Source organism: Onychomys torridus, chromosome 1 (genome assembly GCF_903995425.1).
Source record: "Onychomys torridus chromosome 1, mOncTor1.1, whole genome shotgun sequence".
Lineage (NCBI taxonomy): Eukaryota > Metazoa > Chordata > Mammalia > Rodentia > Cricetidae > Onychomys > Onychomys torridus.
Genome location: NC_050443.1, coordinates 94,195,229 through 94,211,615, shown reverse-complemented (window position 1 = coordinate 94,211,615; position 16,387 = coordinate 94,195,229). Strand labels below are relative to the sequence as shown.

At 38.2% G+C, this 16,387-nt stretch overlaps 1 protein-coding gene across 1 annotated transcript; it reads right to left on the bottom strand.

Moving 5' to 3' along the window:
• Nucleotides 1-498: 498 nt before the first annotated feature.
• Nucleotides 499-11,982, bottom strand: C1H11orf58 (chromosome 1 C11orf58 homolog). Its single transcript, XM_036202706.1, has 5 exons — nt 11,767-11,982; nt 6,043-6,126; nt 3,815-3,875; nt 2,517-2,626; nt 499-1,540 (listed from the first exon to the last, which is right to left on the bottom strand). Exons 1-5 carry the CDS (start codon nt 11,827-11,829, stop codon nt 1,313-1,315), a joined length of 546 nt encoding a protein of 181 aa, XP_036058599.1. The 5' UTR covers nt 11,830-11,982; the 3' UTR covers nt 499-1,312.
• Nucleotides 11,983-16,387: the final 4,405 nt, after the last annotated feature.

Below are 16,387 nucleotides of genomic sequence, written 5' to 3'. Positions count from 1 at the left end.
GTAATTTTAACATATGGGCAGTGTCTACTTGTATAGTGTAAGGAATTAAAAACAAAACAAAAAGACCATTTGTGTGAAAATACAAAATATAGTCTATAAATCGGAAATCACCTGCTCTGTGCTCCATCTCCCATATTTGAATTTTCAAAAGGGCAGTTTTACAAAGTCTAGCCCATCAGGCACAAAGTGTAGTCCACACATGTAAGAGATCAGTTCTCATACAGGTTGGATTCTCATCTGTAAGCCTGTTAAAATTTTGACAGTTATTCAAAGCTCCATCTACTAACCCATAATGCACTTGTGTTAATCCGCTATACAAATCGAGTAGAAAGCAGCCAGATGAATCCTGTCTTATCAAGCAGCAGCACAATTAGCTGGTAATGCTTCTGTTCAGCCATCAGTCTAGAGAAGAGTGTAAGATGAACGTGTTTCAAGTTTCTTACTCAGTAAGCCTGTTCCCCATTTACAGACAATGAGGATAAAGGCATCACAACCAAATATGGGAAACTGCTTTCTCTTTATTTAGACCTTAGAAGAAAAAAATGAACTTTGGTCACATAGTACCTTAAAAAAAAAAATCCAGTTTTACATATTTCTAAATACACAGGACTAAATGAGCAGAGAAATAATTTCTTCTGTAAAAACTGGCCAAATTTTATCAAAACTTTACCACACAGTGAAATTAAATTATATAAGATATTTTGGTTCACAACCTTCTGAACGATGTGACGGCTGCACCTCCGCCCACCACTGTCCTGTGCTGGCTCCTGTGCTGCTCTGGTCTGAGAGCAGAGACTTAACAAGCATGGACTGTCAACAATGGTCTGCAGTGTGGCAGCATGGCCGGCGGCAGGAATATCCATGATGGACAGGGACAGGTCTACTTTAACAAAGTGGAATCAAGGGAACATTTCTCATGAACACGTCACAGTATCAAATGAATTATATAAGAGAAAAATAGGAACAAACCTAAAACACAAAGATGAAAGAGCTACCACAAATAAAGTAAGTGCCCCCATAATGCATCTGCAGGGGTGGAAAGGTGGTAAGAGGGCTAACGATGCTAATATGAAAGGAAGCTGAGTACAGTATTTATTTCTCATTTTATACAACTCTGACTCTTTACAAAAATGGTTATAGTCATGCCTGGAAAAGTGTAACCCATGGCATTTGAAAGCAAATACTCTTTGTAGTTATTTAAAAGGGCCTTTTTAAAAATTATAATACAAAGGTCTGTGCTCTATAAGCAGTCCTCCACTGTGCATTATAACAATAAGGCTTACTTTTAATACAAAGACTAAGTGTTTAATAGTTATGAGCCGCTAGACTTGACAAACATCATCTTATAATTGCTCTTTGCATCTTTTTTGCTCTTCGGGTCTTCTGTGTCATCAGGATGCTCAGCAGCATGGAGTTCTTCTGCAGACTCCTCCTTCTCAGACTCAGAGTCACTGTCCGAGTCATCTGGACTCTCAGCATCAGGCGAGTCATCGTCATCATCATCTCCAGCCACATCAGCTTCCCCATCATGATCTTCTACCTAAGACACCAAGCGAAGGCCTGTTAAAGAAAACCAAGCACCTCTGGCCAACGTAGAAAGTGGGATCAATCCTATTTCTGTCTGTCTTAAAAACAGCCCACTTAGCTGGGCACAGTAGTGCACGCCTTTAATCCCAGCACTTGGGAGCTGGAGGCAGGTGGTCTATGAGGTCAAGTTCCAGCATGGGCTACATATTGAAATCCTGTCTCAAACAAACAAAGCAACACAAAAAAAACCAGTCCACTTGATAGCATCAGGTCAATATTTTACAAACAAATTAAAATTCCTGGATGCTGAGGAGAGACTAAGGACAACCACATCAGGCTTTAAGGAAAGCTTCTCAGGGGCACTCCCCTGTCTCCCTCCCCTAGCTTGAGAAGCACTGTATTTTCTCTTCCTGAAACAGCATCTATTAGCAAATTAACACTGCACCAGTCATCATAGAGACCACCCAGGAAACAGCAAAGAAACCTAAGCCAGGATTTTAAACTTATATGAAATTATAAACATTTGTTCATACCCATTAAAGGTGTGCCTAGAGGTTAAACAGAATTTACACTAAGCCAACATTAGAAAACTCATTTTAAATCCTTAAGAACATCATTCTGATTATGTAGTGACACAGATGTGCTGTAAGAATATTTTAAGTATTTGACAAGCGCTTTCTTTCTTTCTTTTCTTTTTAAAAAAGATTTTATTTATTTATTATGCACACATAAGAGGGCACCAGATCTCATTACAGATGGTTGTGAGCCACCATGTGGTTGCTGGGAATTGAACTCAGGACCTCCGGAGGAGAGGAGCAGTCAGCGCTTTTAACCTCTGAGCCATCTTCTCCAGCCCCAACAAGCGCTTTCTTGTCTATTAGTCTATTCTTGGTTTTTTCTTTTCTCTATTAGCATTCTTGGCTGCTCCAGCACCCCAAATATCAAAGTGAAACTGATTCTGTCCCAGTCAATGAAAACAAAGCTCCTACCTCACTGAAGCCGAGTCCACAGTGTCGCCGATATCGGCCTGATAGTTTACTGTCCATGCTCTGCTGGTACTGAGACTCCAGCTCTTCATTAATTTTCTTGTCTTCTTCCCCTGCATGTCCATTGTACTTTGGTTATGTTTCAGTCAAATCAACAAAAATATTTGATTACACGAAAGACTCACAACACAGATGCTATTCTAGTCAGGCCTGAGTTCTCTAACTATGACTAACTTCTGCGTTCTGTTGACAGTTTCTATAGCACAATGGCCACCTAATAAACACAGTAGCCAACAGACATATTTACAGTGACTTTTAGGAGCCAATGTTCTGAATTAAGTGTCTAATGGCCACTCTGAAGGTTCTCTCCAAATCACCTAAAAACCTCTGGTAAACAAGAGCACCTGTTTTTAAAGAGAGAATAAAATTGTGAGCATTCTACTTATAGAATCAAAGTGGCCTGGTAATTGGTAATGGTTCTTTATGCCTGTCTTTGCTTAACAGCTAATAGAAACAAACTAAAAAAGCCCAAGTTATTTAATGATGCAACATTTTTGTGTTTGCACTTACTTCATACTTTGAAACAGAACACTAACAGCCTAGTGAACCCCACTTAAAACTGATGGTCCCCAACAGTGTCCACTCAAGACTCTGGGTGCGGTGCTTGGTGTATAAAGCAATTTTAGGTTCCAATCACAAATATTTGTGTTTGGGTTTTAGCATTTGTTATTCAGCAAGCATACCATGTGTTGAATTTTGTTATGGCATTTTCATGCATATATATCATTTCATTTTGCTACACTTCTCAATTTTAAAAGAGGAAGTGTTAAATGCTAAAATGCATTTCCATTTTGCAAAGCTGATGTTCCGCCCTTATGGAACAATGCAAATCATTCTGAAATAGCTAATGTCAGAAAAATGAGAGATCAACTGATTCCTGAAAAATACTACATAAAATAGATTGGTATAAAGTTAAATGATTTAGTTAATTCATTTAATTTAGATTATGCTGTTAATTAACAGCAACCAAGACTAATGTTTACTTTCCAGCAGACTGAATTCAACTAAAATTCATTTGCGGTTTTTATTAAAAAAAAAAAAAAGAAAAAAAAAGAAAAAAATCCCCCCCTTTTTTCTTTTCTGGTGCTGGGAAGCCAAGGCCTTGTACATGCTAGGCAACTCTTTATACCAATAGGATATATTTCCAATCTCCCTTGAAATGTTTTTAATTAACAGAACTATGCACAGAAAAGCGTAAAATACAGATTTAGTTTTTCTATTTTAATGTTTTACTTTCTTACCTGTTCGGAAGTGAGATGTTGATTTGTGATCTCCTATAACAAGACGACCAGTGTGTTCTTTCTGTAAGAAGGTGAAGAATGTATTAAAATTTGAAATTGCTCATTCAATGTAATTACTGGATATCTACTATGTGGTGGAAACTACCTGAGGCTTCTGGAATATTCTGAAGACCAAGGCATCAATCAAGATTCCTGTCTTTAAGGAATTACATCCTAGCAAGGGGAAGAATTAGAAAGTGGTACATAAACACAATCCATATGAAAATCATATGATGCAAGAAGGTAGTATAGTACCATCAAAACAAAACAGAGGCTAAGGGGACAGAAAACTCAAAGGCTAGAGCAGGCTGGATTTTTTTTTTTTTTTTTTGAGACAAAGTCTCACTTTGTAAACCAGGGTGGCCTTGAACTCTTAAGGGATCTGACTGCTTTTGCCTTCCAAGTGCTAGGATTAAAGGCAAGCACCACCATGCCCAGCCCAGACTAGAATTTTAAATGAGATAGATAATGGCTGCTGAATCTGGACTGTCCTGGAACTTGCTCTGTACACCAGGCTGGCCTACAACTCAGAACATCTGTCTGCTTCCTGAGTACTGGGAATAAAAAGTGTGTGCCATCATCATGTGTAGGCCTCCTGATTTTTTTAAAAACCTTTCTATCATCTCTTTGTGATGCCTCAAGAGTATCTTAGAAAGAAAGCAAAGAAATTATTTATGTAGACTAAAGCAAAATAATACTTATAATGTACCAAGTAATAGAAAATGAACATGACCATTATTACTCTTTATTAACTAGCTAGTTCTTCAAGTTACAATAAACCCTCAACTTCAACTTGTCAAAAACAGACCTTAACAACAATTTAATACAAAACAAAAATAATTTGATTCAAAGTAACTATACAGCTAGTTTCATTTTGTTAGTCCAGTCCACTCTTTGAAGTTCCTATTTCATTTCCAAAAGTAAAGAAAGGATTCATGAAAAGAGGGAAAGATTAAATGTGATTCCAAAGCACTGTTAAAAAGCACATGTGCAGATACCTGTGCCTCCTACCTAAGGACACATCCTATGTCTGAGCTCCACCTCCAACCCTTTAGGCAAAGATTTACATGATGGTAGAGAGTCCATTTACTGGTCACCAAATTTTACAGATTTTGTTAGGATGTTTTTAGTACTTTCAGAGTTTTTATTCTAGTAGTTGAACATGTACACTAAATTATTACTTTATATACCTTTCAACAAATTTTATTTGTAAAGGCCAAGAGAAAATGTGTATTCTGAAAAACTGAAAATCATTAGGAAGCAAGGATTATATATTCACTACACAAATGCTCCCTGAAGGCTCTGTGAGGGCCTGACTTCCTCAATCCCTCTCCAATTGGAACCTTCTGCTGGGATCTGGGGAACTCAGCTTGCAGATTTACCCACATCTATTTCTGGGAAGCTTTATTGAGCAGCAAAGCCAGAGAGAACTGGCCATCACTATACGCTCTCTCACAGTGATGAGTCTGTATTAGTTTTAGTTTCTTCAAGTACACAACAGCACTCCACACATGACTTGACCACTGGTGACACCCAGAACCCAGGGTAGTGCTAGCATGTCATAGGTAATTGGTAACTGCTGGTGAAATGCACTAGGGCTTCCACATACAACAAAAACAAAAGGTGGGTTTCATCCTGAGTGCTGAAAAGAAAATGCTCTCTTAATGCTTTCAAATGTAGTTTATATAACAAGACTGCTAGGAAAAGAAAGGTTTTCAAAGAGCGTTTTCTTAGAACCTGTAACTACACCTTTAATTAAACTGGGACATACTACAAAATACATGCAACATTTCTAAAATTAGGCCTCTGATAAGGGATATTCCCTTGGCTGCTACTTTAAGGGCCATGAAATACAGAATTCTGACTTTGGGCAGAAGTTTCTATAAAATAATATGCTTAGAAATGCCTTCTATAAAAACCATTAGGTAGCAAGCAATTAGTTGAGTCTACACAAATCCAATTTTCTCCATACAGTCTTTAACCACACAGCCAAAGGTGTAGAAAAGCCCAGAAATGGTTCAGAAATAGTATAAACTCAAAGTGTCTGGTTAGGCTAGGTGTATTTCCCAAAGCCAAAAATAAACCAAGCAGAAGAAAACATAACTCAAGGTGCCCCATCCTCCTCATTTAACCAGCACAAACACAGCATTGTTTTTAAAAAGATAAAAACATAAACATATAATGCTTACCTTCCCTGCACCCATAAGTCTCAAGAACTTTTGTTTTCTTTCTTCATTGCCTAAGTCTGCTGCTTCCCAATTGCTAGATCCAAGCTGCAAGAGATTATTTACCTTGTTTTTTGTTCTTGCATTTACAAATATTAAAATATTTAAAATCCATCTGTAACTCCAACTTTTCTTCTGTCAGTTTGAACTAACTGGGACCCGTGGTTCTTAGGAAGTTAACCAACATGGCACATCTGAGTTCAGCCAGGCTCCCTTCTCTCACCTCACAGAACACTTTACTCTGGTTACAGCCACAGCTCCGTCTCTAAAGCCTGCAAATGCCAGAATGACATGGAGTGCTCATATAAAACGGTGTACACACTTCTATTTCAAAATCTTTGGGTCCTGTGATCCAGGATACAAATCTGTGACACTCACTGCCCTAGATCAAGCCTTGAAGGGGACTAGAGCACCTAGTACCAAAAGGCTGCCAGCACTGTTAACCAGAGATTTAAAAATTCTGGGTTTGGGCCAGTGAGATGGCTCAATAGTTGCAGCCAAGCCTGACAACCTAGGCTTGGTCCCTGGGACTCACAAGGTGGAAGGAGGGAATTGACTCTCACAAGCTGTCCTCTGACTTCACATGTGTGGCATGCAATGATGCTGAGTGTGTATGTACACACATACACACACAAATAAAATGTAATAAAAAATGTCCTTTGCTGATATTCTATGAGACAGTATGGCATCATAATCTTTCAGGTTTTTTTTTTGGGGGGGGGAGAAATTGTAATTATTTATTAGAACCAAAATATTATAGTTTTTATTCTTTCTTAGAGACCCTCCAAAGAACAAGAAGAAAATTTACTTTTAAAAAGGTAGGCAGATATCTGGATTCGAGGCCAGCCTGTTCTACAGAGTGAGTTCCAGAATAGCCAGGGCCACACAGAGAAACCCTGTCTTGAGAAAATAAAAAGCAGTCAAAAAGACTAAAAATCATTGTATCTTTAAAAAAAATCATTGTCTCTTTCAAGTAACAATGGGTCCACTGGACTGTTTTGTCAATTTAAGTACTACAGAATCCTAGTAACTGTATTTTTCTCTATGTTTTGAAACAAATGTAAAACTTCATTATATTCTACCAATCACCTCCAGCCATACTGAATATGACTGAAAAGGAAATGGTGAAAAACTTACGTACTGCACTATATTGTGTCAAAAGATCAAGTCATCATGGCTCTGTGGGACAGAATTAATTTTCCACCCAAAAAGAAAACTGACAGAAGGCATTTCAGAATCAAGATTTAAAAGAAGAAGATAGCCTGAGTCTGCTCAGCGGTTAAAAGCAATGGGTACTCTTCTAGGGAACCTGGGTTTGATTCCCAGCACTCACATGGCAGTTCACAACCGTCTGTTAACTCCAGTTCCAGTAAATCTGCACCCTCTTCTGGTCTGAATGGGCACCAGAAACATGTGTGGTGCAGACACATATGCAGGCAAAAGGCACTTCCACACAAAAATTAACAAACAATAAGAAAAGATTGCAAAATAGCATGTAGTACAGAATTATATGCTAAAAATAAAGAAGTTACATGTGAATAACTCAGACTGATTCTTTGTATTATGAAGTACTAAATGAGTTCTTTTCCAACCAATGAGTCAATGTGAGACAAAAACAAGAATAAAAGAATATGGTACCCTCATCCAGAAAGCCATTCAATAGGAAGGGCTCCATTTTGCAAGAAGAGCTGGGGCCATCTCATTTTTCTAAAAGGATGCTTGACTTTTACTTCATCTTTTATTATATGTGTGCAACATTTACTTGATTTGTAATGGGCAAAGGCTGAAGGCAGGTGTACATACAAAGGTGACTAAAAGAAAAAGATGATATAGAAATGAAGACATTCATTGGATTGATCATTCTAACTAATTTTATAATAAGAATGAAAATGTTTTACAATTATGGAGCAAAGATGAAAAACTTCCAACACAAAATGGTAAGTACTCAGTTTTCAAAGTATCTAAGTATTATGTTTTGACTATGAAAATGCAAGTGAGGTAATGGTAAAACTAAAACCTATTAGAAATGAATAAGTAATCTTTAACCATTATGTTCTAGTCCACACATGATGCCAATGAGCAATCAGCTGTATTCTGGGTTTGTAGATTGTCAAAAATCAGAAACCTACAGAGTAAACTTTGGATTTGTTATTGTTAAATTTATATTAAAATTCCTAGTAGTCATTGATATTCCCCTTTTATTTCTCTGAAAATTATACACATATAAAGAATTTTTTTAAATTTTAAATAAAATTTTATTTAAAATAAAAATATAAAGACTTTTTAAAAACAATGAGAACTTTTCTTCCTTGGCATATGAGAGTTAAAGCATTTGTACCATACCAGACCCACTTGTTCTAAATTATATTTGGTGGAGATTATATGTTCTCATAATCTTGGCTGCCTAAGTTATAAATCTCTATTTCTTTCCATATGACTGCACAGATCTTTTTATAGGTCAATTAGTCTTAACTATTTCTAGCTCAATATGACAACAAAGTACCAATACTACCTCAATTCTTATTCTCACGGAACCACTTGAGCCAATACTGACATTTAGCTTAGCTTTAGTTCCTTTTTACCAAGACTTTTCAGAGGTACATTTTATGCCTGGGGTGATGGTGCGTGCCTATAATCCTGAGAGATGAAGGCAGCAGTGCCCTAATCCTAATTATCTTGGTGCTACACAGAAAATTTAGTACTAGCCTCAGTTTTGAGTCAAAATCCCAAGAGCTGGGGACACAGCTCAGTGGCAGAGCACTTGCTCAGAACATATGAGGTCCTGGGTTTGATTCCCAGCACCAAAAACCAAACCACCACTACCAACAGTGTCAAGAATACACTAAGAGTTGCATACATGTTAAGAATCTAATCTGAAAACCTGAAAAGCTCTGACTTCAAAGTTCTTCTGAACGCCAACATGGAACAAATTATTCATCTGACTTGCCAAGGTAACTCATAGTCAGCGACAGGTGCATTCAAACTACTGAGCAGTTACCTTCAGTCACGTCTGTTTAAGCATGCATGAAATACGTGAATCACCTATCTATACTGAGACTTCATCTTTAAGAAAGCTTATGAATATGCAAATATTCCCAAGTCCAACAAATTCTCAAACCCAAAACACTCTTGGTCCTCAGCCTGTGGGGTACTCAACCTGCAATGTTCTTTATCTTACAAATAACCTTCCACTTCCATTCATTCCCTCTAGAGCTTCTTAGAGCAGTTCAACAAGCAAACCAATGGACAGATAATAAGGACACCAAGGCACAGAAACCAAGTAAACTAATCCCATGCTCTGGCCACCCTTCTGCCTGTTTCACGGCATACTGCACGAGACCAAATTAGCTAGTGTTCTATGTGTCACAGTTGCAAAACTGTAAAAAGTGAAAAACACAACTGTCTAGAACCCAACTTTTCCAATTTCCCTTTCTATTACAAGAATACCCTCAGGCTGGGGTTGTAGCTTATACATAAGACCCAGGTTTCAACGACCAGCACACACATATCCATAAGAACATAGCAGCCAACATCCTAACAATAGTTTTACCTAAGTTACCCTATCTTCTACAATCTCTAATCTTGTTTTTAGAGTAGGTTTTTTTTTTTGTGGTGGTGGGGATCTTCCTTTCCAAGAATAGCAACCATATTTCAAAATTGCTACACTCTGAAACACACTGACAACTATTTGTGATTCTTTATCTCTCACTCCAATGAAACAGCCTTCATTCTTCACTTCAACCAAACCAAACGAGACCCCAATAATCTCTTCATTATTCCTTATACAGGCTGCAATCAACTTTGCTCCTCATATACATATCCCACGAACTATATACTTGAGATTACTTCTATGTCATCTTTTTCTAGCACTGTATTCTGTGATAACTACTTCCAGTAGCTTTTCAAAGTGTTTTGTTGCCCTCAATTATATGTGAAGTCATTGAACCAAAAAACTTAAATCTTTTACATACAGTGGATACTAACACATCACTGTTAGTTGATTTTCTACAATTTCCAGATATATTTTGAAAATACAGATGAGATTAAAAACAACAAACAAAACCCAAGGAAGATAACATCCAATTAGCAGTGAAAATAATAAGCAGATACAAAGGGACTAACTTAAGAAAACCACTGTTAAGGTTAACAACACAATCATTTTTATGATAGTATAGGGAAAGTGCCAGGTCCCAACCTTGAAATGCAACTCTAATCACCTTTTATGACACTGCTTACAGGATTGAAAATGTATCAAAGCTCATCTACTTTAAATTGATATCATCAAAGGCCTTCTGTTAAATTTCTAATGTCAACTAGACTTTTCAATCCAGCTAAAAGTTGTTTTATTTCTGAGTCTCTCAAAGCAGGCATGTGACATCTCAGCAATCCAGATAGTATCAGGAGGAAAATAATGAAACAGCTCTTTTAGATCTATTTTAAAGTCTAGGTTGCTAAAAAACCTAGACAAATTCCTAACAAATTCAGAAGGATTGTATTAAGATTGTAAGACCTAAACTCCAGTAGCAGGGAGGACAGGGGGCATGAATAAATCTCAGTAGATTTAGTAAAACCAATCATTTCCCCATTTTTTATTGATTACTAATCTTCCTTACAGAGTTAAAATTTATTTAAATGCTCTTACTATTCTGGTCCTCACCTCATCTTCCAGTTAAAGAAGGGTGGCTATTGAGTATTCTCTCATTAACTACAAAATCGTTCAGGGAACCTTTTATGGCTCACCAAGGACACATGAAAGACACCAAACTGCACTAAAAATTATAAATCTGAAGCTGACAGTGTATTAATAAGTTAAGTGAGACCAGGTTTAATCTATCATAAAGATGACTTCCTCATGTCTCCTTCCCACTCATTTCCTCATCAATGTTCCCAAAGCATGTCATTACAGAAGGACCTAGTTTTAAGTGTACAAGTTACCTGAAGTTTCCACGACACTATGTTACAGCTATGAGAAATATAACATAAGCATCATATTTATTAATCTTTCAATTCCCAGTATCTGTCACTGCAGTCAGTATTTAACAGGTTATAAGGGGCAGTTAGTTGATTATTTAAACTGACAAGCTGAAGGCATGAGAGGAAAGGCAGAAAGGTATTTGACATCAAAATGGGCTTCTGGGTCTCACTGCCTCTGACCTCGCCATTATTCCATTAGTAAATTGCCCACCACAATCTTTGGCTTAATATTGGTCTCTGTGTATTACGACTGGTGCAGATAAGGGTAGCAATCACCAGCATACTGCAAAAAATTACTCAGGCCGGAAAATTTGTCCAAATGTGATGGAACATTTCGCCATTGTCAGGGGAGCGTTTTAAACCTAAAACAGGGATATGACATATCTATCCTGAAATGCCCAAGAAAGGAGCTTTACCGCTCCCCCCCAAAAAAAAAAACCAAAAAAAACAAAAACCGCAGGGACATCTGGATTAAGCTCTTTTCCTTTCCGAGCCTTCTCAGGGTTTCCTTCCTCAATCTCCCCTTCCTACGCTGGTCTCTGGATCTCAGCTCCGGGCCTCTTCAAACCCTCAGATTCTAGTAAGAAAAAGGAGACATTCCCTCGTTTGCGCCCCGCTCCCCTCCAGCCTCTTCGGGCGCTTCCTACACCCTCCACCCTTCCCGGCCTACCCCCAGTCTCTAGTAGGCCTCAACCCTCATCCATTGTTATTTACATCGTCGTCGGGGGAGGCTGAACGCTTCACCCCGTGCGGGTGAGACTCCCGGGCAGCACTCATCGTGGCTGGGATCCCGACTGGGATATGCCGAACACACTCGCAGTTCTCCTCAAACGCGACACCAGCAGCCCTCACTCCAAGCAGCGCCACTCCAGAACGCAGAGCCCCTCCGGGCCTTCTCCGCCACAGTCGTCACTGCTGCGGCCGCTCGTCGCCCCGGAGCACTCCGGGAGTTGTAGTTTTTCGGACTCGCTCTTTACTGGCCTAACTAAGCCGTCTTTCGTGGCTTAAACTACAATTCCCAGGAGGCCTCTCGCGCGGCGTGGCGGGAGTGCCCACGGAGGCTACGCTTTCTCCGGCGGCGTGTAGAGGGAGCTTTCCCGCGGATGGGTATGGTGGTGATTTTGGTGAACAACTTCGTTGTCACAGAAAGGCCTAGAGGGGGTTTTCGCCCTTTTTTTTTCCTGTGAGATTCTGCCCTGTTGGCAAACACATCTGTCGTAGTTAAACACATAAATTTAGATGTAGTGTTTCAGACTTACTGAATACGAGTTCTTCGGCCCGAGACAAAAACCTTTAAAAAATGGCTTCTTTCTCCCTAAAATGTGGTCTCTATTGCTTGCTCGGGATGTCTAGACGATTCTGATTAATTTCTTGCTATTTTCTAGTGTTCACTGAAATGAGTTTAGTATGATGCTGATGGCTAGCTAATTGGCTGTTTTTGAAACCGAGGTCCACCTGAGGAAGGTGTGGAACATTTTCCATGGGGCTTAGTGTGAGGTAGGTAGGAGTGACCCCCTCTGACCCGTTCTTCCCAAACCGAGTATTTGAGACTTCACCAACTGAAGCCTGCCTCTGCCAGAAAATCCTGTAACGGTTTTATCCCCCTTGGGGAGTGAATTTTACGTTAAAGTAAACCCTTTTAAAGTTCCAACACAGTGGCATTTAGGAACATACACACCTTCAACTGTCTCCTCAGTCTAGTCCAAAACACCACCCTGTTGTATAGATACTTCACTGTTGCCCCCATTTGCAAGCCCATTACCACTTCCTGCTTCCCCGTATCCCTTTTCTCTTCCCAGCCCTACCATGACTAACTTCTCCTAAAACCTTGTAGTCCAGTGTTCAGATACTGAAAATGAGCTTCTACATGTTAGGGAATCTGAATTTTCATACACATCTGAATCTAACATTATGTCAGAATGACTTTCCCTTACTCTTATTCTGAAACTTTCTGACCTTGATTTAAAAAAGGAAAAAAAAAAAAGTGTTTTTTTTTGTTTTTGTTTTTGTTTTTGTTTTTGTTTTTGTTTTTTTGAATTTTCGAGATAGGGTTTCTCTGTGCAGCCTTGGCAGCCCTAGAACTCCCTCTGTAGACCAGGCTGGTCTTGAGCTCACAGAGATCTGCCTGCTTCTACCTCCTGAGTGATTGGATTGTAGGCAAGCATTACTACTGCCTAGCAAAAAATTGCTATTTAAAGTAAAAAAAAAAAAAAGTTTAGTATAAATCTCCATACTGGTGGCGTGTGAAACACACTTAACTGTCAGCTCCTGTTATTCCAGTTTAATTGCTTGTATACAAATATTACTGTCCTAAATTTTAAATGAAGCTGAAGCATTGATAGAATTTTGCCCAAAGTGAAGCATCCCATGCCTGTAAACAGTACCTGGGAGGTGGTAAAGGAAGTTTAGAAGTGTGTTAGACAGGTCAGCCTGGGCTACAGTTGAGACCTCCTCTCAAAAAACCTAAATAAACAAAGCAACAACCCCTACCACCACCAAACCCAAAACTTAGAACTGTGCACACTGAAAGACAGTTTCTTAATTTCTGCAGTCATAGATCCAAATTCTGTTCCCTTATTTTTGAAATAGAATAGCTTTTAAGTAAATTATATAGAAATACATTTGAAGCTATATTTAATAAGCATAACCAAGCAAAACACAGATTAATCTGTTATTTCTATGTTAAACCACATAAAGGAACAAACCTATGAGGAGGAAAAACATTTTTAGAAGTGGTTTCTTAGTCACTAGAATTAAAATATTTTACTTACTTCATAAACCTACTTAGTTTTTATAAATGCAATTATAATGGAATCACATTTAAGTTACAAAGTAGGATGATTATAATTCACTTCAAAAAGATTTGACAAATTGAAATAAACAATTTAGAACTCTTAGTCATGTTACTGACAAAATAAGATGGCTCAATAGCTACTTAAAGACAGCTAAGTAATTCTAGGATAAAAAAGATTATTAGGGCTGGAGAGATGGCTCAGAGGTTAAGAGCACTGACTGCTCTTCCAGAGATTCTGAGTTCAATTCCCAGCAACCACATGGTTATGCACAACCATTTGTAATGAGATCTGGTGCCCTCTTCTGGCGTGCATGAGTACACACAGACAGGACACTGTATACATAATAAATAAATCAATCTTAAAAAAAAGAAAAGATCATCAATAAGATTAATAGATACTAAGTAATTTTAGCTTTACTAATAGATAGAAGTCTAGAAATTTTTAATGAGTTAATAACATACCTTTATTCACCAGATTTGTGGCACATCTGGATGGCTATGCCTTTAAGTTATAAAACATCATCACAGCAAGTCAAACCTCAGAATAGCATAAAGACTGTATCATTAGAACAAACTTGTCTCAGTTCATGTTCAGAAAGCTAGATGGAAAGATGAAATTATATAGTAGTAGAAATATATGACACAGAGACTTAGTAATGTTCTTCCTTGTTAACAAGAGGAGACTCAGTCACCAATGGAACTATTAGACACCTTCTTTAGCACTGAGACTATTCCAGCTCCATTGTGTGTGTGCGTGTGTGTGTGTGTGTGTTATAGCACAATACCACAGAGTGGTGGTTAGTGAATGTCTTAAGTTTGTTCTATCTCAGATATTCTCTGATAATCCTTGAGTGTGTACACACTAAGGAAATTTTGCCAAACACTTTTAGTGGGTACATGAGGGACATATTTTATATATCCATTCAAGGAATTTAAATTTTAATTGTAACAGTTCAAGTTTCAGTTTATCAATTTATCAAGTACATCAGGACTATTTGCTAAAGACAGAGGTGAGCAAAAATGATTACTGAATTACAGTCTGGGGAGTGCTGAATGTCTAGGGACTGAACCTCTAAGGCTTATTTTATTCTAAATGAGTGTGCACTTTTATTGTTTAGAAATATCTAGCTCTTCAGATACATGTTTAATAGTGAAAACATTCATAATTCTTTCTCTCCTATCTTTTTATCTTTTGCTGATGTTTGGAAACAAGATCTCACTAGCTCAGGTTGGCCTGAAATTCTTGAACTCACAATTTTCCTATCTCGGCTCCCAAGTGTGTGTAGCCTTACCTGGCTTTTAGTTTTTAAAATTATATAGCACATTATCTACACTGTCATCATCAGTAACTACTCTACTATGCAATAGTACACCAGGACTTCTACTACTTATCTAACTTTAACTTTAGTACCTGTTCACCACCTTGTCCCTCCCTGGTCTTCTCTTATCTCAGTTCTTTCTTTGGTAAACACTCAACTTCCATGAGGTCAACTTTTAAATGGTCTGTGCATGAATAAATAACTCAGGACTTGTCTTTCTGTTTCTTGTGTGTTTCACTCAGTGCTCTCCATTTCCATGCATAATGGCACGCATGACAGGATTCCATTCCTTTGTAAGGCTGAATGGTGCTCTGTTGTGTACATATACTATGTCGTCTATTCATCTATTGATTGATGCTTAGCTTCCATTTCTTGGCTATTATATAAATAATGCTGCGATAAAAATGGGAGCACAGATGTCTCTTCAACATAGTGCCTTCATTTCCTTTGTATACATACCAGTTGGATGATTGCTGTGTACCATAAGATAGCTCTATTTTTAATTCTCTGAGAAACCTCCATGCCGTTTTCTATAATGGCTGTACCAACATTCATCCATTAATAGTGCGCAAACTTCATCTTTTCTCGGCATCCTCACTGTGTGTGTGTGTATGTGTGTGTGTGTTTGTACACATATACTAGTTCTTTCTGGATTGAGGCAATCACACTATAATTTTGTTTGTTCCTTTCTACTGGTTAGCAGTGGTGAGCATTTTCCCATCAATCTGTTGGCTGTGTGTCTCTTTTGAGAAATGTTTGTACACTCTGTTAGACTTTACCACACTCCTGAAAAGGATCAGTTCGATTTTTAAAATTAATAATTTATATGTTTTGAGACATGGTCTGGAGCTCAGGTTGGCCTCAAACTCCTAATCCTCTTGTCTCAGGTTTATAAAGTGTGGGATTACAGGAGTCTACCACCATGCCTAATTCAAGTTTAATTTTAAAGTGAAGCTCTCAGAAAAACATTCCAGCTATTCCACCATCCCCCACTACTCCTCTTCCAGTTACTGGTGGCCATTGTACCTCTAAATTTTAAGAAGAATTTAGTATTATTATTATTATCTTTAATTATCTATGTGTGTATATGGGGGTATGTGCATGTTGCAGTTGCTGAAAGAAGCCAAAGGTGTGAGGTTCCCCCTATAGCTGGAGTTATAGTTGGTTTTGAGCTGCCTGATGCAGGAGCTAGGAATTGAACTCGGGTCCTCTGCAAGAGCAA